Below are 22,130 nucleotides of genomic sequence, written 5' to 3'. Positions count from 1 at the left end.
CATAGATGTTAATAATTGTTAGGTCCTCTTGATTAACTGATCCTCTGAGCATTAAGTAGTGTCCATTCCTATCTTTTTTAATCTTATCTATTTTAAAGTCTATCATGTCATATATGAGAATAGCTGTTCCTGCCCTTTTTTGTGGTCCATTGGCTTGTATGATAGTTTTCCATCCTTTCACTTTAAGTCTGTGTTTGTCTTGTTGCGTTAGGTGAGTTTCCTCTAGACAGCATATTGTTGGGTTGTGTTTTCTGATCCATCTTCCTACTCTGTGTCTTTTAATAGGTGAATTCAGGCCATTGACATTTATTGATATCAAAGATTGAAGATATTTTAACGCCATTCTTGTAGAGTTTTAGAGTGTTTTGATATATATATATATATATATATATATATATATATATATATATATCCTATTTATGGTGGTCTGATTGTTTATAGGAGACCTTTCAGAACTTCTTTCAGGGCAGGCTTGGTGATAGTTGATTCCTTCAACTGTTGCTTGTCTGAGAAGGTTTTGATGCCTCCATCTATAGAGTCTGAATGACAGTCTTGCAGGATATAGTATTCTTGGCTAAAGCCTTTCTTATTGAGCACTCAATAGATATCTTGCCATTCTCTTCTGGCCTGTAGTGTTTGTATAGAGAAGTCTGCTGCTAATCTGTTGTTAAAATTCGTTGGCCCTTGCTGGGCGGGTTGGCTTCATGGGCAGGTAACAGAGACTCGGAGACAACGGCTGGGCAGGGAAGCTGTATTTCTTTATTCAGGAACAACGATTCATAAACTAAGACAAACTAATCACCAAACAGAACTCTGCTGTCTCTTTGCGGCGGCGCAAGCACTCTCCCTTACTCTGGAACTCAGGAACTCTCCAACTCTGGAACTCTGTCACTCTGGAACTCTTGAACTCTCGTACTCGGGAACCCTCTGAAACTCTGGCACTCTCGAACTCAGGAACCCTCTCTCAGGGTTCCTTGGGGCGGGGCCAAGCGGGCCCGTGAAATTAACTGGACTGATCCAATTCTCTTGGCGGGGGAGGGCTAGAACAAACCAATGTAAAGCATACGACAATTCCCCCTTTTCTTTTTAACTAAATGACTATAGTATCAAGGGTGTGGGGTGAACAGAAACCTATATCGTACAGGCATTTTTATAAAAAGAAACTGGCACAAACATGGAGAAACATGCAAGCGACAAGAACCAGTGTGCTGCTAAGGGAAGGCCTGAGGGGGCCATATCTGCCTCTGTGGGCTAAACTTTATCAGCTTAAAAAAAAACATTTCTTGCCTCTGGGGGGCGTACTTTCTTCGACGGGCATTTGCATGGGGGCGGGGAACGGCCTAGAGTCCCAAAGGCAGCTGGCTGCAACTTACTATGAAACAAAACTTGTTATTAGCATATCTACTGCACGATCCAATGTTTCTAATAGAGAAGGAATTTGAGACTTTTACATATCAACAACATCTTTTAACCTTTTGTTACACCCATTCAAGATGGAGACACACCCTAGGTGTGGGCCGGAGAGGAAACCCCAGGCATGAGAATAATTAGCATAGCCATTGTGCGATCTACCATTTCTAATAGAGAAGGTAATGGAGAGTTTTACACATCAACAAGTATATTTAACCATTTGTTTAGACCAACTTAGTTAAAATATATTGATTGTTAACTAATTTTTACCTCAGACTTTAAATGTAAGTTAATTTTTATCTTTATGAGAATTACGTTGAAAGCCTTTTTCATTTAACTTTGACTAGTAAGAATTTAGCCTTAAAGCTACTGTTTACCAAACTTTAAACATACACATAAACATGGTCATTAATACACGAGGAGAGAAACCTTTGTTACGAAGACATGTCATTTTAAACACGAATTTAAATCTGTACTGTCTTAGTTGTTGGGGGGGGGGGTTCACCATCCGGAGGTGGCTTCCCGCGCAGCTTCACTTTTAGGAATTGTAGTTTGCGATCTCTGCACAAATCTCTGCGTACTCCAGCTTGTCTGCCTTCAGACCGGACCGGCGACTGGAGATCTCGTGTGCCCAGTTTCGGCAGGGAGCCCGGGGGTCCGGGAGGCCCGGGATGGTTCCAGAATTTATAGCAAGAGGGCAGGCAGGCCAGTTTTGTAGAAGACTTAGGTGCCCAGGGGTGGCGGCCATGATAGGCCGCTGCGGCCCTGCCCCATGGCCCTGCCATGTCTGCTGCCCTGCTCACAGTGGCCGAGCAGCATGGAGGGATCACGCATCCAGTGCCCTGCGCCACGCGGTAGAGAGCCGGCTCCTGTGGGCTGGCCTTGGGCTCTTGCGTGTTGGCCTCGGGCTCCAGGGGCTATGCGTGCTGGCGTCGGCCTCCTGCGTGCTGCGGGGCTGCGGGCGCAGTGCGCGGGGTTGTCTGGGCGCAGCCGGCTGCCTGGCTGTTTAACCAGGTGGAAACAGCAGCTCCGTGCCTCACCTCCCGCCCACTGGCTCTGCCCGCTGGCTGTTCTGAGTTCGCCCGAGCGAATGGGAACCACAGAGTGGTGCAGAGATAAATGTTCCAGAAACAGCAAAACAGTCTCGTGAAGAAAGAGCAGAGGCCTTTGGAGATCTCTTCACAAGCAGAAGAGAAGGCCATAGTGCATAGGTAGCCAAATTGTCTTTACTTATCTGAGAGATGCGCAGGTCAGGTCCACGTGGGCGCCATTTGTTAAAATTTCGGACGGCTCTTGCTGGCCGAGTTGGCCGAGTTACAATTGTCGTATGCTTTACATTGGTTTGTTCTAGCCCTCCCCCGCCAAGAGAATTGGATCAGTCTAGTTAATTTCACGGGCCCGCTTGGCCCCGCCCCAAGGAACCCCGAGAGAGGGTTCCTGAGTTCGAGAGTGCCAGAGTTTCAGAGGGTTCCCGAGTACGAGAGTTCAAGAGTTCCAGAGTGACAGAGTTCCAGAGTTGGAGAGTTCCTGAGTTCCAGAGTAAGGGAGAGTGCTTGCGCTGCCGCAAAGAGACAGCAGAGTTCTGTTTGGTGATTAGTTTGTCTTAGTTTATGAATCGTTGTTCCTGAATAAAGAAATACAGCTTCCCTGCCCAGCCGTTGTCTCCGCGTCTCTGTTACCCGCCCGTGAAGCTAGACCCGCCCGGCAAGAGCCTTCCGAATTTTAACAACACTAATCTTATGGGTTTTCCTTTGTAGGTGACTGTTTTTCTCTTGCAGCCTTGAGGATCCTTTCTTTATCCTTATTCCTTTCCATTCTAAGTATGATATGTCTTGGTGTCTTTAGGTCTGGGTTAATTCTGTTTGGGACCCTCTGGGCTTCTTGAATCTTTATGTCTTTGATGTTGTCTAGACTAGAGAAATTTTCAGCTATTATGGCCTGGAAAATGCTTTCTTCCTCTCCTTCTCTTTCTTCCTCTGGTATGCCAATGATGCGTATATTGTTACTTTTGAAGTCATCCCATAGGACTCTGATGTTTTCAGCATCTATTAATCTCTTTTTGAGATCTCTTACTTCTTTTTTAGTTGTCTCTAATTCATCCTCAATCTTGCTAATTCTGTCTTCAGCCTCATAGATTCTTTTCTCTCTGCTCTCTACTGTTTTCTGGAGTTCATCTGATACTGATCTGATACTGATTTAGCTTGTTCAGCTAGTTGCATTCTTAGCTCAGCGATTTCAGCTTTCAACTCTCTAATAACCATGAGATAATTAGTATTTTCTTCCATATTCTCATTTGTTATTCCTGTATTTTTTATTACAATTTTTTCAAATTCTTTACTTACTCCTGTTATTATTTCCTTAGCTAATGTTTGGATGTTGAACTCGTTATTTTGTGCTTCACCCTCTGGAGGACTTTTAGCTGGGCTCTTGTCCTGGTTCGAGTCTCCAATATTTCTTCTTGTTGTTTTAACCATTTTATATATTATGTTATGAGTTCCCTTTATCAGTACTTTTCAAATTATTGATCACTATTGCCTGGATTGACTTGTGTCTAAGTAAGGTAATTAAAGGGTTCACAGTGGTGGAAGTTAACAGTTGTTTCAATAGTATTTAAATCTCTGAGTTGGAGCTCAGTGGTTTAAAAGCCTCTTTTTTTTTTCTTCCCTGTAGGCTATGGGAGCTGAGGGCTTTTAAACTGTCAATAGGCTTCAGCTTAATCACTGACTCCTGACCAAGAGATAAAGCAGGGTGTGGCAGAGATAATCCAGTGGTTATGCAAAGAGACTTTCACAGCCCCTCAGCTATGCCACCGAGGTATAGGTTTTCTCCTGAGTTTCCTGGTTAGATCTCTGTCCCCTGGTGTCCCTCCCTGTCACTGCTCCAGATTCTGAGGGTAGTATCAATGGAGACTCAGATTTGCACTTGGTGAGTCTCTGGGGAGTCCTCTCCTCCCTTTAGTTGTCCCCTTGTTGGTGGAGCAGACTGGAGGTGGTGTCTCAACTGATAAACTGCTGAACTGTTAGCAGTCACTTAATCTCTCCTTAGGCTCCTCTCTCATCTCTGTCACCAGCCACACGTGTTTGTACTCACCGTGATTTACTGGGTTCCTGTGGTCATTCTAGTCCTGTCTTATTTCTGTCCCGGGTGGTATCCTTTGGTATTCCTAGTTGATCCAGGAGAGGAGGGGAAGGGAGGGGAGGGGAGGGGAGGGGACCATAACTATCATTTTTAAGAATTATTTTGTTTAATTTTTCTTATTTATTTTGTTGTTGTTTGTTGTTGTAGCTATTGTTGTTGATGTCCTCATTGTTGGATAAGATAGAAATGGAGAGAGGAGGGAAGACAGAGAGGAGGAGAGAAAGACAGACACCTGCAGACCTGCTTCACTGCCTGTGAAGCGACTTCCCTGCAGGAGTGGAGCCGGGAGCTTGAATTGGGATCCTTACGCTGGTCCTTGCACATTGCGCCACGTGCACTTAACCTGCTGCGCTACCATCTGACTCCCTTCTTTTTTTAAAGTTTTTATTTATTTCTGAGAAAGATGGGAAGAGAAAGAAAGAACCAGACATCACTCTGGCACATGGGCTGCCAGGGATCAAAGTCAGGACCTCATGCTTGACAGTCCCAAGCTTTACCACTGCGCCACGTCCTGGACCACCTTATTTTATTTTTTTAATATTTATTTATTCATTCCCTTTTGTTGCCCTTGTTGTTTTGTTGTAGTTATTGTTGTTGTTAATTGATGTTGTTGTTGGATAGGACAGAGAAATGGAGAAAGGAGGGGAAGACAGAGGGGGAGAGAAAGATACCTGCATACCTGCTTCACCACCTGTGAAGCGACTCCCCTGCAGGTGGGGACCTGGGGGCTCGAACCGGGATCTTTATGCAGGTCCATGCACTTTGCGCCATGTGCTCTTAATTCGCTACGCTACCACCCGACTCTCAACAGTATCATTTTTTAGAGAAATTTTGTTTGTTTTTAATTTTTTTAAATATTTATTTGTTCCCTTTTGTTGCCCTTGTTTTATTGCTGTAGTTATTGTTGTTGTTGATGTTGTCATTGTTGGATAGCATAGAGATAAACAGAGAGAGGAGGGGAAGACAGAGAGGGAGAGACAGACACCTGCAGACCTGCTTCACCACTTGTGAATCGATTCCCCTGCAGGTGAGGGAGGAGCTGGGGGCCTGAACCGGGATCCTTATGCTGGTCATTGCACTTTGCGCCACCTGTGCCTAACCCACTGTGCTACCGCCTGACTCCCTATTTTTACCAGAGTACTGCCTAGCTTCTAGTTCATTATTTTTGTCATTGGTCAGGCTCTGAGCCTGGCCATAGGTAAAGATTATTAAGACCACACAGCACTTAATTCCAAGCCCTATACATGGCAAAAGACAGGATGGTTTCAGTTTGGCCTGATGAGTCCAGCCGTGCTGAACTTCGTGCAAAGCTGGTACCGTGTCAAGCAGCTCGCATGGGGGCACCTGCGGCACTCTCCCTGCTCTCTGTCTTCCCCTCCTCTCTCCATTTCTCTCTGTCCTATCCAACAACGACAATAACAACAACAACGATAATAACCACAACAACGATAGACAACAAGGGCAACAAAAGGAGAAAAATGGCCTCCAGGAGCAGTGGATTCATAGTGCAGGCACCAAACCCCAGCAATAACTCTAGAGGTGCAAAGATAGATAGATAGATAGATAGATAGATAGATAGATAGATAGATAGATAGATAGGTATACAACACACATACACATATTGATCTGTCAATGAGAAATAGGGAAAGAGAAGCAGAACATCACTCTAGCACATGTAATGCCAGGATTGAACTTGGGGCCTCATGCTTCAGAGTCCCAACACTTTTTCCTTTCTACCACCTCTTGGGCCCATCTTTTTTTTTTTTTTTTTTTTTTGCCTCTGGGTTATTGTTGGGGCAAATCCACTGCTCCTGGAGGCTATTTTTTCCTTTTTGTTGCCCTTGTTGTCTATCGTTGTTATTGCTGTCATTGTTGTTGGATAGGACAGAGAGAAATCGAGAGGATTGGAAGAGAGGGGTGAGAGAAAGATAAGACACCTGCAGACCTGCTCCACTGCCTGTGAAGCGACCTTCCTGCAGGTGGGGAGCCAGAGGCTCAAACCGGGATCCTTGCGCTTTATGCCACCTGCACTTAACCCGCTGTGCCACTGCCCAACTCCCTAAATAAAAATCTCTTATAGTCAGTATTTGTGAAACAAGGAAATGCAAAGCTTTGCCAGCAGTGATAAGAACAGGAAGTCAAAAAAAAAAAAAACGAAACAGGAAGTTGGTGGGAACAAAGTCAGGCTGCAGGGAATTGTGAGGCTGAGGTTGAGCGTGGTGTGGACCGCCTGTGAAAAAACGGGTGCCTGGAGGTACAGTCACCCCATCAGTCTCCCTGTCAGTCTCCCCTCCACATAAAGACTCTCCCCCCCGTGTGCCTGCTGATAATCTCTCCTCCTCATTCCCAAACTAGGGCTAGGGCTAACTGCAAAATGGGGAGCCCTGGACTAAATTGAAGCCATTTTTCCTTACACTGATAATTTAAAGACCTATTGGCTATATTGGATGTGCACAAATAATATCTGGGGACAATAAAAGGAGATTCCTAGGGGAAGTACACTGTGAAACAATTAATGGCAGTGAGTGTAACAAGACTAAAATGGCCTAGAAGCAGAAGCTGCTATACCCATTTAAAGGCTTTCAGAAAAGGAGCTACTTATCACCACTATAGCTTCTCAGTCAGCTGGACTCAGACCAAAAGCCAGAATTACAGGTGGCTTGTAGTGTGAGTGACAGACTGATCTTCATTTAGTTATAAAAGACTCTATTGCTTACGCTCACCCACTAACACCCTGCTTCCACTTACAGAAATCCATGATGAGTTATAGGTTGTGTATTTAAATGGCTAGTGTTAGGATATATGGGTAGAAGTTAGTAAACTTTCATATAGCTAAAAATTAGTGAACTTTCACTTATGTAAAGGTTAGCCAGAAGAGAGCCCCCATGTTGTGTGCTTACTTTACAGCAGAAGATTTCTTTAGGTGGACAGCTTACTATGATCTAGTTAGACCCATCCAAGAATGGGTTAAGAAGAAAAGCTATTAGAGTTAGCTCCAAAGAAAAATGTTTATTCATACAGAAGGTCAGAACAGGGAGATGGTCAAAACACAGAGGGAACTTTCAAGGGAAAATTTAGACGACTACTGACCAAGAAAACTTTCAAGGGTAGATTTAGACTACCCCAGACCCAGGAAACTTTCAAGGGTAGATTTAGGCTACCCCGGACCCAAGAAACTTTCAAGGGGAGATCAGGATGCCCCAGACCTAGGGAACTTTCTACGAAAAACATACCTATGAGGTTATTCCTGATGTTATTGAAAACAAAACAATTTAATACATGATGTCATCTGTATCCTTGATGTTAATGAAATAATCTTACATAATGTCAACTATATCCGGGCAAAAAGTGTTTGAATAAAAAACCTCTGCAGACAGAGGACAGAGACGCCTCTCTCCTGCACCTGAAGCAGCTGATGTGTCTCTCACTTCATTCATCTCAACGACTCCCCCTTTCCTTCAGGGACCCTGAATTATTTTCGCCGGGAGCCAGCTCCCAACAGAAAGTTATCAGGGCCAGCTTTGAACAGGTTAAATCCGAGATGGATAATATATATGCCCTTGAAATGATTTGAAGGCTGATTATCCTTTCCTTTTTAAAAATATATATTTTTTAAATTATCTTTATTGGATAGAGACAGCCAGAAATTGAGAGAGTAGGGGAGATAGGGAGAGAGAGAGACACCTGCAGCACTGCTTCACCACTTGCAAAGCTTTCCCCCTGCAGGTGGGAACTAGGGGCTCGAACTGGGGTCCTTGAGCACTGTAACATGTGCGCTCAACCAGGTGCACCGCCACCAAGCCCCATGCTTTCCTTAATGTACTAAAAATCACTCCCATTTGTACCTTGATAATTTTTAATCTCCATGATGATAACAGGCAATAACTGTATTTGGTCTTTGGTGTAAAGATGTTGCCTTGGTTTTGAGAAGTCGCTAACCTCTTTCTGAGAAAAGTTAGGAAATTCCTCCCTATTCTTAGAAATCCACAAGAACCAGGACACAAGTGCATTGCATTTTTTGGGGGGGTACTATTTTTGCTTATTTAAGAAATCTTTGGCAAACCCCCCAGATCACTAAGATTTTTCTGTTTTCTTCTAGGAGTTCTGACTTACATTTAGGTCTGTGATCTACTTTAGCTCCTTACATACCATTCAGTTGAGAGTGAAGAATGATTTTTTTAGTATATGGTCATCCAGTGGTTCCATTATTTGATGAAAAGATTATCCTTTCCCCCCAGTGAATTGCCTTGATAGTTTCTGACCTAGGACCTAGAGATGGCTCACCCAGTAGAGTGTACACTGTATCATGAATAAAGATCCAAGTTTGAGCTCCTAGCAAGCACATGGGAACAACTTCACTAGTGTTGGACAAGTACTGTGGTCTCTCATCCTCTATGAAAAACATTTTTTTAAAACCTAATCAAGCCTTTACAGTTGTGGTTGGAAAGGCTCTCACGTGGACTTAGGTCTACATTTCCAAAGTCAGGAAAGGTAATGTGTTGCAGGATTTTCTCTGGAGTTTGATTTGGAATGGCATGCCTAAGAGGAATCTTTTTTTCCCCTTCTTTGTTATAATGGTGTGAAGTTATTGTAGAGGCATTTCTTTCCCCAAAAAACGTTATTTTGCAAAAAAAAAAAAAAAAAGTAATTAGCAACCATGAGACAGTGGAAAAAAAGAGCCTGTGCAATAGAAAATAAACTCAACAGGAAGGTCTTACTTATTAAAAAGATTCTACTTGGGGTCGGGCAGTAACACAACAGGTTAAGTGCACATGGTGCAAAGCACAAGGACCAGCGTAAGGAACCTGGTTCGAGCCGCCAGCTCCCCATCTGCAGGGGGTTGCTTCACAGGTGGTGAAGCAGGTCTGCAGGTGTCTTTCTCTCCTCCTCTCTGTCTTCCCCTCCCTTCTCCATATCTCTCTGTCCTATCCAACAATGACTACATCAATAACAACAATAATAATAACCACAACAACCTTAGGCAACAAAAAAGGGGGAGTCGGGCAGTAGCACAGCAGGTTAAGCTCATGGACCATCGTAAGGATTCTGGTTCGAGCCCTGGCTCCCCACCTACAGGGGAGTTGCTTCACAGGTGGTGAAGCAGATCTGCAGATGTCTGTCTTTCTCTCCCCATCTCTGTCTTCCCCTCCTCTCTCCATTTCTCTCTGTCCTATCCAACAACAATGATATCAACAACAACAACAATAATAACTACAACAATAGAACAAGGGCAACAAAAGGGAATAAATAAATAAATATTTAAAGTGGGGGAATACCCTCCAAGCAGTGGATTCGTGGTGCAGGTACCGAACCCCAGCAATAATCCTGGAAGCAAAAAAAAAAAAGAGTCTACTTACTAAATTATTAAATAACTAGAATGAGGTTGCTAGGGAATAGGAGGAGAGAATGGAGAGTTATTTCATTGATATAGAACCTATATTCTTTTCAGTTTTATGGTTGATACATAATCCTCTGTCTTCAGTGAATGCTTAAAATAGCCAAAAGCTTTTATTTCCAGAAAATGGATTAGTTGTGAATATATATATATATCATATGCATCACAACTATAATCATAATAGTTTGAGAAATACTTAGTGGAACACTTGCATTTCTCTTTGCTATGTAAGTTTAAGATGAGTACAGTTTTTTTTTAAATATTTTATTTTCCCTTTTTGTTGCCCTTGTTTTTACCATGTTGTGGTTATTATTGTTGTTATTGATGTTGTTGCCAGATAGGACAGAGAGAAATGGAGAGAGATGGGGAAGACAGAGGGGGAGAGAAAGATAGACACTTATAGACCTGCTTCACCGCTTGTGAAGCAACGCCCCTGCAAGTGGAGAGCTGGGGACTCAAATCGGGATCCTTATGGTCCTCAAGTTTCGTGCCACGTGCACTTAACCCGCTGCACTGCAGCCCGACCCCCATCGTTTTTTTTTTTTTTTTTTTTGCATGGATTTTCCTGTATGTCCATCCTTGACAATCAGCATTATATCATTGACTGAAGTGAATTATACTTTTATTGATCTGTTATCATAAAACTGGCCTTGGTCACTGGCATTTTAGCCATTATGCTATTTCAGAGTTCAGTAAAACAGCTGTTCTGGACCTAAAGATTATATAAAGTTATAATGTTCATGAATTCAGTTCATTATGGCTAGCACTGAATACCAAAGTACAGACATAATGATTATTCAAGCTCTTGTAATTCAAGCAAAATGTTATGTTATACTGGATTATGCTTCCTGTTTTTTTTTTTTTTTTTCAGAAGGGGACCGTCTGGACCAAGATTTGGACCTAGAAATGACAAGATTAAACAGTAAGCTTCTGAGATACTCATTTGTTTAAGTAGTTGTAAAATGGAAGTTAATAGATATGTCTCTGTATATAAAACCTTATGTATCAGAACTTGAAGCAGTCAGGTTTGTTTCAGTGGGCTATAGTTTTTTGTTTGTTTTTAGAAAGCGGCGGGCATTATGAGACTTTCTTTTTTAAGTATTTCACAGTACATTGCCCACCTAAGTACAGTGTTAGCACACAACTTTTTTTTTTTTTTACCAGAGCATTGCTCAGCTTGGCTTATGGTGGTGTAGGGGAATGAACCTGGGATGTTGGAGCCTCAGGCATGACAATCTGTTTGCATAACCATTATGTTGTCTCCCCCACCAACGGGCTATAATTGTGGGTGCTTTCAAACTGCTTGGCAAAGTTGAATTATGTATCTGATCCTTCACAGAAGAAACCGCTGAGTGCTGCCTGGTATACAGCAATAAAATTTGTGGGTCGTAAAATCCCAGTAATTTTTTTTTTCATTTCATAAAGTTATCTCTGAATTATAGCTAAGAAAATTCAACTCTTTTCTTTTTTTTACCTTATGTCAAGTAGATTTATTAATGTGATCTCAAACTCTGTTTTGACTATAAATCTACAGCTTGATTCCCATTATCAAAGTCATAATACATAATAAAATACCTAATTCACTTTCAGAATATCTTTAATTTTATTAGTGATTTAATATTGATTTACAAAATTACAACATATAATTCTACACCGTTCCACCACCAGAGTTTTGTATGCCATTCTCTCCACTGGAAACTACAGCAGTTACTCTGAGGTTACACATACGGGTTAATTATTATTTCTACAACTATCTATCTATACTTGCCCATTTTTTTAATTTAATATTACTAAATCTACCTTGCATCTGTTAAAATAATATTTTTTAAATTTTATTAGTGATTTAATAATGATTGACAAGGTTGTGGGTTGAAAGGAGTACAGTTCCCACTACCAGAGTTCCATATCCCTTCCCCTCCCTTCTCCTCCATTGGTAGTTTCCCTACTCTTTATCCCTCTGGGAATATGGCCCAAAATCTTTATGGGGAACAGAAGGTGGAAGGTCTGGCTTCTGTAATTGCTTCTCAGCTGGACATGGGCATTGAAAGGTTGACTCATACCTCCAGTCTGTTTCTATCTTTCCCAAGTGGGGTAGAGCTCTGGGAAGGTGGGGTTCTAGAACATTGGTGAAATTATTTGCCCAGGGAATTCACATTGGCATCATGGTAGCATCTGCAACTTGATGGCTGAAAAGCATTAAGATATAAAGCAGGAAAAATTGTTTACTAGTCAGGAACCTGTAAGAGTATAGCAGATGAAATTTAGGGTCTTCATGTCGGAAGAAGCTAGGAAGTTCATTTTATATATATTTAAAAGGGCCTATAACTTTACTAATTTTTGCCTGAGCCTGACAGCTAACATGCAGGTGGGCTAAGAGTATTGTTTGGGAAGATGGTGTCAGAGTTGAGAATAGGACTAGAAAATTGGAACAGTGGATGAACTAGGAATACCAAAGGAGACCACCCGGGACCAAAACAAGACAGGACTAGAACGACTTCAGGAACCTACCGAATCACCAGTGAGTGCAAACACGTGCGGCTGGTAGACAGAGAGGAGCCTAGGGAGAGATTAAGTGGCTGGTAACAGTTGGGCAGTTTTATCAGAGACACCACCTCCAGTCTGTTCCACCAAGAAGGGGATGGCTAAAGGGAGGAGAGGACTCCCCAGAGACTAATCAAGTGCAACTCTGAGTCTCCATTGCTACTACCCTCAGAATCTGGAGCAGCGGTAGGGAGGGACACCAGGGAACAGAGATCTAACCAGGAAATTTAGGAGAAGACCTATACCTCTGTGGCATAGCGGTGGGGCTGTGAAAGTCTCTTTGCAGAACCACTGGATTATCTCTGCCACACCCTGCTTTATCTCTTGGTCAAGAGTCAGTGATTAAGCTAAGAAGCCTACTTATAGTTTAAAAGCCCTCAGCTCCCATAGCCTACAGGGAAGGAAAAGCACAAAAGAGGCTTTTAAGCCATTGAGCTCCAAATCAGGGATTAAAATACTATTGAAACAACTGTTAACTTCCACCACTGTGAACCCTTTAATTACCTTACTTAGACACAAGTCAATCCAGGCAATAGTGATCAATAATTTGAAAAGTACTGAAGGGCCAGGTGGTGGCACACCTGTTTAAGTGCACACACTGCAGTGCACAAGGACCCAGGTTCAAGCCCCTGGTCCCCACCTGCAGAGGGAAAGCTTCACGAGTGGTGAAGTAGGGTTGCAGGTATCTCTCTGTCTCTCTCCCTCTCTATCTCCAACTCCCCTCTCATTTCTGTCTGTCTCTATCCAATAATAAATTAATAAAAAAAAAAGTGCTGAGAGAGGGAACTCATAATATAATATATAAAATGGTTAAACCAACAAGAAGAAATATTGGAGAAATGAACCAGGACAAGAGTCCAGCTAAAAGCCCCCCAAAGGGTGAAGCACAAAATAATGAGGTCAACATCCAAACACTAGCTCAGGAAATAATCACAGGAGTGAGTAAAGAGTTTGAAAGAATTGTAATCAGAAATACAGGAACAACAAATGAGAATCAGGAAGAAAACACTAATTATCTCAAGGTTATTAGAGAGCTGAAAGCTGAAATAACTGAGCTAAGAACACAACTAGCTGAACAAGCTAAAAGATTATTAGAACAGGGTAACAAAATAGATGAACTCCAGAAAACAGTAGAGGATGGAGAGAATAGAATCAATGAGGCTGAAGACAGAATTAACAAGATCAAGGATGAATTAGAGACAACTAAAAAAGAAGTCAGAGATCTCAAAAAGATATTAAGAGATACTGAAAACAACAACAGAGTCCTATGGGATGCCTTCAAAAGAAACAATATACGCATTATTGGCTTAACAGAGGAAGAGAGAGAGAGGGAGAGGAAGAAGCATTCTTCAGGCCATAATAGCTGAGAACTCCTCTAGTCTAGACAACATCAAATACATAAAAGGTTCAAGAAGCCCAGAGTGTCCCAAACAGAATTAACCCAGAATTAAAGACACATCCTATTGAGAATGGAAAGGAATAAGGATAAAAAAAGGATCCTGAAGGCTGCAAGAGAAAAACAAGGAGTCATGTACAGAGGAAAACCCATAAGATTAGCAACAGACTTCTCCACACAAACACTAAAGGCCCAAAGAGAATGGCAAGATATCTATTGAGTACTCAATGAGAAAGGCTTTCAATCAAGAATACTGTATCCTGCTAGACTGTCATTCAGACTAGATGGAGGCATAAAAACCTTCTCAGACAAGCAACAGTTGGAAGAATCAACAACCACCAAGCCTGCCCTGAAAGAAGTTCTAAAAGGTCTCCAATAAACAGTCAGACCACCATAAATATCCCGTGCATCAGAACACTCTAAAAATCTATAAAAATGGCGTTAAAATATCTTCAATCTTTGATATCAGTAAATTTCAGTGGCCTGAATTCACCTATTAAAAGACACAGAGTAGGAAGATGGATCAGAAAATGCAACCCAACAATATGCTGTCTATAGGAAACTCACCTAACTCAACAAGACAAACACAGATTTAAAGTGAAAGGATGGAAAACTATCATACAAGCTAATGGCTCACAAAAAAGGACAGGAATAATTATTCTCATATCTGATACGATAGACTTTAAAATAGAAAAGATTAAAAAAGATAGGAATAGGAGGTCAGGCGGTGGCACAGTGGCTTAAGCGCATGTGGTGCAAAGCGCAAGGACCAGCGTAAGGATCCCGGTTCAAACCCCTGGCTCCCCACCTGCAGGGGAGTCCCTTCACAGGCGGTGAAGCAGGTCTGCAGGTGTCTGTCTTTCTCTCCCCCTCTCTGTCTTCCCCTCCTCTCTCCATTTCTCTCTGTCCTATCCAACAATGAAGACAGACAACAATTATTACAACAATAAAGCAACAAGGGCAACAAAAGGGAATAAATAAATAAATTAAAAAAAAAAGGATAGGAATGGACACTACTTAATGCTCAGTGGATCAGTCAATCAAGAGGACTTAACAATTACTAACATCTTTGCACCCAATGAGAAGCCATCTAAATACATCGAACATCTACTGAAAGAGCTACAACAATATATTAATGGCAACACAGTCATAGTAGGGGACTTCAACACCCCATTATCTCAACTTGACAGATCATCCAGGCAGAAAATCAATAAAGACATAAGGGAGCTAAATGAAGAGATAGATAAACTAGAACTATTGGACATTTTCAGAGTCATTCATCCCAAGAAACTGGAATACACATTTTACTCAAATCCACATGGGTCATTCTCAAGGATAGACCATATGTTAGGCTACAAAGATAGCATCAGCCAATTCAAGAGCATTGAAATCATCCCAAGCATCTTCTCAGACCACAGTGGAATTAAACTAACACTTAACAATCAACAAAAGATTAGTAACAGTCCCAAAATGCGGAAGCTCAACAGCACAATTCTTAACAACTTCAGGGTCAAAGAGGAGATAAAGGAAGAAATCAAAATGTTTCGAGAGTTCAATGAAAATGAAGACACACTAACAAAAATTTGGGACACAGCTAAGGCAATACTAAGAGGGAAGTTCATAGCCATACAAGCACACATTAGGAAACAAGAAAAAGCACAAATAAACAGCCTGATTGCACATCTTAAAGACCTAGAAGAAGAACAACAAAGGAACCCTAAAGCAAACAGAAGGACAGAAATCACTGAAGTTAGGGCAGAAATCAGTAACATTGAAAATAAGAAAACCATACAAAAGATCAACGAAAGTAAATGTTGGTTCTTCGAAAGAGTGAACAAAATTGACAAACTTTTAGCCAGGCTCACAAAACAAAAAAGGGAGAAGACCCAAATAAATCAGATAGTAAATGAAAGAGGAGATATCACAACAGACACCGCAGAAATTCAACATATCACGTGAGGCTTCTATGAACATCTATACGCCACCAAGCTAGAGAACCTGGAAGAAATGGACGATTTCCTACCAACTTCCAAAACTAAGTAAAGAGGAAGTAGATAACATGAACAGGCCCATCACAGTTAATAAAATTGAAACAGTCATCAAAAATCTTCCCAAAAATAAAAGTCCTGGACCAGATGGTTTTACAAATGAATTCTACAAAACCTTCAAAGAAGAACTAATACCTCTACTTTTAAAAGTCTTCCAGAAGATTGAAGACACTGGAATACTCCCTGCCAGCTTCTATGAAGCCAACATCACTTGATACCAAAAGCAGACAGGGACACAACCAAAAAGAAAACTACAGACCAATATCTCTGATGAACATAGATGCGAAAATACTGAACAAAATTGTAGCCAGCTGGATACATAGTATATTAAAAAGATTGTTCATCATGACCAAGTGGGGTTTATCCTAGGCATGCAAGGTTGGTTTAATATACGTAAATCAATCAAGGTAATCCACCACATCAACAAAAGCAAGACCAAAAACCACATGGTCATATCAATAGATGCAGAGAAAGCCTTTGACAAAATACAACATCCCTTTATGATCAAAACACTACAAAAAAATGGGAATAGATGGAAAATTCCTGAAGATAGTGGAGTCTATATATAGCAAACCTACAGCCAACATCATACTCAATGGTGAAAAACTGGAAGAATTTCCCCTCAGATTGGGTACTAGACAGGACTGCCCACTATTACCATTACTATTCAACATAGTGTTGGAAATTCTTGCCATAGCAATCAGACAGGAGCAAGGAATTCAAGGCATACAGAAGAAGTCAAACTCCCTATTTGCAGATGACATAATAGCAAGAAGCTTTTGGATATCATCAAGCAATACAGTAAGGTGTCAGGCTACAAAATTAACATTCAAAAGTCAGTGGCATTCCTCTATGCAAACACTAAGTTAGAAGAAATTGAAATCCAGAAATCAATTCCTTTTACTATAGCAACAAAAACAATAAAATATTTAGGAGTAAACCTAACCAAAGAAGTGAAAGGCTTGTATACTGAAAATTATGAGTCACTACTCAAGGAAATTGAAAAAGGCACAAAGAAGTGGAAAGATATTCCATGTTCATGGATTAACATCATCAAAATTAATATACTACCCAGAGCCATCTACAAATTTAATGCTATACCCATCAAGATCCCAACCACATTTTTTAGGAGAATAGAACAAATGCTACAAATGTTTATCTAGAACCAGAAAAGACCTAGAATTTCCAAAACAATCTTGAGAAGAAAGAACAGTGCTGGAGGCATTACACTCCCAGATCTCAAATTGTATTATAGAGCCATTGTCATCAAAACTGCTTGGTACTAGAACATGAATTGACAAACTAACCAATGGAATAGAACTGAGAGCCCAGAAGTTATCCCCCACACCTATGGACATCTAATCTTTGACAAAGGTGCCCAGACTATTAAATGGGGAAAGCAGAGTCTCTTCAACAAGTGGTATTGGAAAAAATGGGTTGAAACATGCAGAAGAATGAAACTCAAACACTATATTTCACCAAACACAAAAGTAAATTCCAAGTGGATCAAGGACTTGGATGTTAGACCACAAACTATCAAATACCTAGAGGAAAATATTGGCAGAACTCTTTTCCACATAAATTTTAAAGACATCTTCAATGAAATGAATCCAATTACAAAGAAGACTAAGGCAAGCATAAACCTAGGAGACTATATCAAATTAAAAAGCTTCTGCACAGCAAAAGAAACCACTACCCAAACCAAGAGATCCCTCACAAAATGAGAGAAGATCTTTACATGCCATATATCAGACAAGAGGCTAATAACCAAAATATATCAAGAGCTTGCCAAACTCAACAAGAAAACAAATGGCCCCATCCAAAATTGGGGGGAGGACATGGACAGAATATTCACCACAGAAGAGATCCAAAAGGCCAAGAAACACATGAAAAAATGCTCCAAGTTTTTGTCAGAGAAATGCAAATAAAGTCAACAATGAGATACCACTTCACTCCTGTGAGAATGTCATACATTAGAAAAGGTAACAACAGCAAATGCTGGAGAGGTTGTGGGGTCAAAGGAACCCACCTGCACTGCTGGTGGGAATGTAAATTGGTCCAACCTCTGTGGAGAACAGTCTGGAGAATTCTCAGAAGGCTAGAAATGGACCTACCCTTTGATCCTGTAATGCCTCTCCTGGGGATATATCCTAAGGAACACAACACACTCCTCCAAAAATGATCTGTGTACACATATGTTCTTGGCAGCACTATTTGTAATAGCCAAAACCTGGAAGCAACCCAGGTGTCCAACAACAGATGAGTGGTTGAGCAAGTTGTGGTCTAGATACACAATGAAATATTACTCAGCTATAAAAAATGGTGACTTCACCGTTCCATTTTCAGCCGATCTTGCATGGACCTTGAAAAATTCATGTTAAGTGAAATAAGTCAGAAACAGAAGGATGAATATGGGATGATCTCACTCTCAGGCAGGAGTTAAAAAACAAGATCAGAAAAGAAAACACAAGTAGAACCTGAACTGGAATTGGCTTATTGCACTAAAGTAAAAGACTCTGGGGTGGTTGGGTGGGGAGAATACAGATCCAAGAAGGATGACAGAGGACCTAGTAGGGGTTGTATTGTTATATGGAAAACTGGGAAATGTTATTCATGTACAAACTATTGTATTTACTGTTGAATGTAAAACATTAATTCCCCAATAAAGAAATTTTTAAAAATTGGATCAGGGAAGAGACAAGCTCCAAAATATGGGGAAAGTATATAAATACTATCTGACCTAGAGCCCATAACTATTCATACCTAGCACAGAAGCCCGTGTAAACCTCTGCATCTCTGTTAGTCTGAGCTCACATTCCGTGGTCATGGCTAGGAACATTCTAGACTGCATTCATTTCAAGACCAGTCTTCCTCAAGTGGCAGAGTATGTTGACCCAGCCTCCCTTTGGAGAGTGGTGCTATTTTTTTTTAGAGTTTTTTTTTAATATTCCCTTTTGTTGCCTTTGTTTTATTGTTGTAATTATTATTGTCATTGATGTTAGATAGGACAGAGAGAAATGGAGAGAGGAGAGGGAGACAGAAGGGTAGAGAAGATACCTGCAGGCCTGCTACACCACCGCTTGTGAAGCAACTCCCCTGCAGGTGGGGAGCCTGGGGCTCAAACCAGGATCCTTAGACCGGTCGTTGTGCTTTGCACCTCCTGCACTTAACCCGCTGCACTACTGCCCGACCCCCTTGATTAAGTACTTTATTGTGTCTTTTTCTTAGGTCTTTCTACTTGCTTGCTGCTCTTATTGAGTCGCTGTAGGCTATTAAACAATTTTATTTAAGTATTTTCCCATAACTTATGGATACATGTGTACATGTGCCCTATCTCATGGGCCCTGGTTTATATCTAGGTTCTGTAACTTTGTTAGGAGGTGTGTCAACTGAAATGGAACTAAGGAGTCCTATGAGGTAGGAAAGATCTCACCAGAGTAATGGAGCTGAAGGGTTTGGCCTGGCATCTCTGGACACAGTCAAAAGTGAAACATTTTGAGGTGACACTGGTTGCATTGATTTGGTTGAGATCAGTAGATGCAGTGGGCAAACGCTAGAGGAAGAAGTAGATGCAGTATCAAATGGTATGGATCAGGAGAAGTGTGAAGGAAAACAAACCACACTCCAGATGTTCCAGGACTAGGAGAAATAATGGGTTTTCATTTTTTTTTTTTTATCTTTATATGATAGAAAAAGCCAGAAATTGAGAGGGGAGGAAAAAAAAAAGCTTCACCACTTGTGAAGCTTTCCCCCTGCAAATGGGGACCAAGGACTCGAACCTGGGGCCTTGCACAGTGGAACATGTGCGCTTAACCAGGTGCGCCACCACCCAGCCCCGAGAAATAGAAGTTTTATAGAGAATGGGGAAGGTTCCTGATGTCTTAGAGTTTAAGGAGGTAATAGATAGTTATTGTTATAACCAAGTTATTTGGGAATTTTGTTTACTTTGACAATCCCATGGTTAGGATTTAGTGTACCAAACAAGACCTTACCGTGATTTATGTCAATTAATGCTGTTTGCAGATAACTGTATCATATACTGACAAGACCAGTTACTCCTGGTCTCCCTGGTCTAAGGTTGTAGGTGACTTAATATTTTAAAGTTATTACTAGAAATACATTGGGAGTTCGGCGGTAGCGCGGAGGGTTAAGCGCATGTGGCGTGAAGCACAAGGACCAATGTAAGGATCCTGGTTCAAGCCCCCGACTCCCCACCTGTAGGTGAGTCGCTTTACAGGCGGTGAAGCAGGTCTGCAGGTGTCTTTCTTTCTCTCCCCCTCTGTCTTCCTCTCCTCTCTCCATTCCTCTCCTCTCTAACAACGACGAAATCAGTAACAACAATAACTACAACAACAATAAAAAAACAAGGGCAACAAAAGGGAAAATAAATATAAAAATAAAAGAAGTACATTAACAGTTTAAGCCCAATGTTAAAATTCAGTTTACTCATTTGAAACCTTAAGTGCTTATACTGAAGATATATATATATACAGAACTGAAGTCTATACATTAAAAAGCTCCAGATATTCAATCTATTTTTCCCCTCTCGTATTGATTAAATGGTGATTTCTAAGACTGTAAGTTAATAGTATTATATATTAACACCATTCCTGACATCCAAGTTCTGTGTCCCTACCTCCACCCCCCTTTGCCCATTTATTTCCTGTAGTCCCATCTTCTCTTCCTTTCTTTATTTTTTAAATTTCTTTATTGGGGAATTAATGTTTTATATTCAACAGTAAATACAATAGTTTGTACATGCATAACATTCCCCAGTTTCCCATATATAACAATACAACCCACACCAGGTCCTCTGTCATCCTTCTTGGACCTGTATTCTCTCCACCCACCCACCCCAGAATCTTTTACTTTGGTGCGATAACGCCAATTCCATTTCAGGTTCTACTTGTGTTTTCTTTTCTGATCTTGTTTTTCAACTTCTGCCTGAGAGTGAGATCATCCCATATTCTTCTCTTCCTTTCTAAGTTACACCTATACCTATTACTACTTCTGAGTATTCTTCCTCTTTTCATCTTCTATTTCTGGACCCTGATGGATTTGGTGTTTATAGCTCTCTGGCCACCTTCCCCCTATCATTTCTTCCCCTCTGGGATTATAAACCAAAATTAAAAAAAATTTTTTATTAGTGATTTAATAATAAGTGACAAGGTTGTAAGATAACAGGGGTACAATTCCATACAGTTCCCACCACCAGAGTTCCATGTCCCATCCCCTCCATTGGAAGCTTCTCTATTCATTATGGGGTACAGAAGGTGGAAGGTCTGGCTTCTGTAATTGCTTCTTTGCTGGACATGGGCGTTAAAAGGTTGACCCAGACCCCCAGTCTGTTTCTATCTTTCCCTAATAGGGTGGGGCTCTGGAGAGGTGACGTTTCTGGGATATATTAGTGAGGTTCCTTGCCCAGGGAAGTGAGGCTGGAATCATGATAACTTCTGCAATTTGGTGGCTGAGGCTGTGATGCTTCTGTGGATGTCTCAGCTATATTTGTTGAGTTTTGGTGAGTTTGATAGTTGTAGATGTTTGTTGTTTTGGGGAGATCCATTATCATATATATATATATATATATATATATTCCATTACTCTATGGCCAATTCTCTCAGAAGTCCTTCCAGTAATCTTGTAACTTAGATTACTACATGGATTAGCATAAATATGATTCCTGGTTTTCAGTTTAAACCTTTTTCTGTATATATTATTGGTGGAAAATGGTGGGTGATGCTGCAGTCAGTGTATCTAACGCTAGGACAATGAGTTCAGACAAGAAGGGAGAAGGAATGTACTGAACAGGTAAATAGTCCTAGAAACTGAACTGTAAAGATTTGGGAGATGTAGAACCCAAATTTGAATGATCCCAGTCCAGACTCTCTGGAGAGAGGATTGTTGCTTCCTGATTCTGAATATAGTAGGCACATAGGGAGAAGTTTCACAATGGGACATCCAATTATTGTTGAAATATGTGAGCTTTGTTAGTGTAAAGAAATAGATCCACACTTGGCCTAATCCCAGGTAATGGACTCCAAAACACAGAGTCAGGGTACCAGCAAATTATTAAAGTACTAGACAGTGTGTTTTCATTTGGCTGCATAACAGATTACCATAAATTTAGCATCCAAAAGCAACACCCGTGTTATCACCCCACATTTCTCATGGGGTCAGGAGTTACTCGTTCCTGCTTAGGAGG

The 22,130-nt window shown here is 41.1% G+C and overlaps 1 protein-coding gene across 1 annotated transcript in view; it reads left to right on the top strand.

Annotated features, from left to right (window-relative positions):
- Positions 1–22,130, top strand: part of VAMP4 (vesicle associated membrane protein 4) — a 55,707-nt gene that overhangs the window by 15,952 nt on the left and 17,625 nt on the right. The window contains exon 4 of the mRNA XM_007525196.3: positions 10,815–10,865. Coding sequence (XP_007525258.1) covers positions 10,815–10,865 — 51 coding nt within the window. The remainder of the gene's footprint in view (positions 1–10,814; positions 10,866–22,130) is intronic.

The sequence above is a fragment of the Erinaceus europaeus genome, chromosome 9, assembly GCF_950295315.1.
Source record: "Erinaceus europaeus chromosome 9, mEriEur2.1, whole genome shotgun sequence".
NCBI classification, from domain to species: Eukaryota; Metazoa; Chordata; class Mammalia; order Eulipotyphla; family Erinaceidae; genus Erinaceus; species Erinaceus europaeus.
This window is presented reverse-complemented; position numbering and strand designations above follow the sequence as displayed.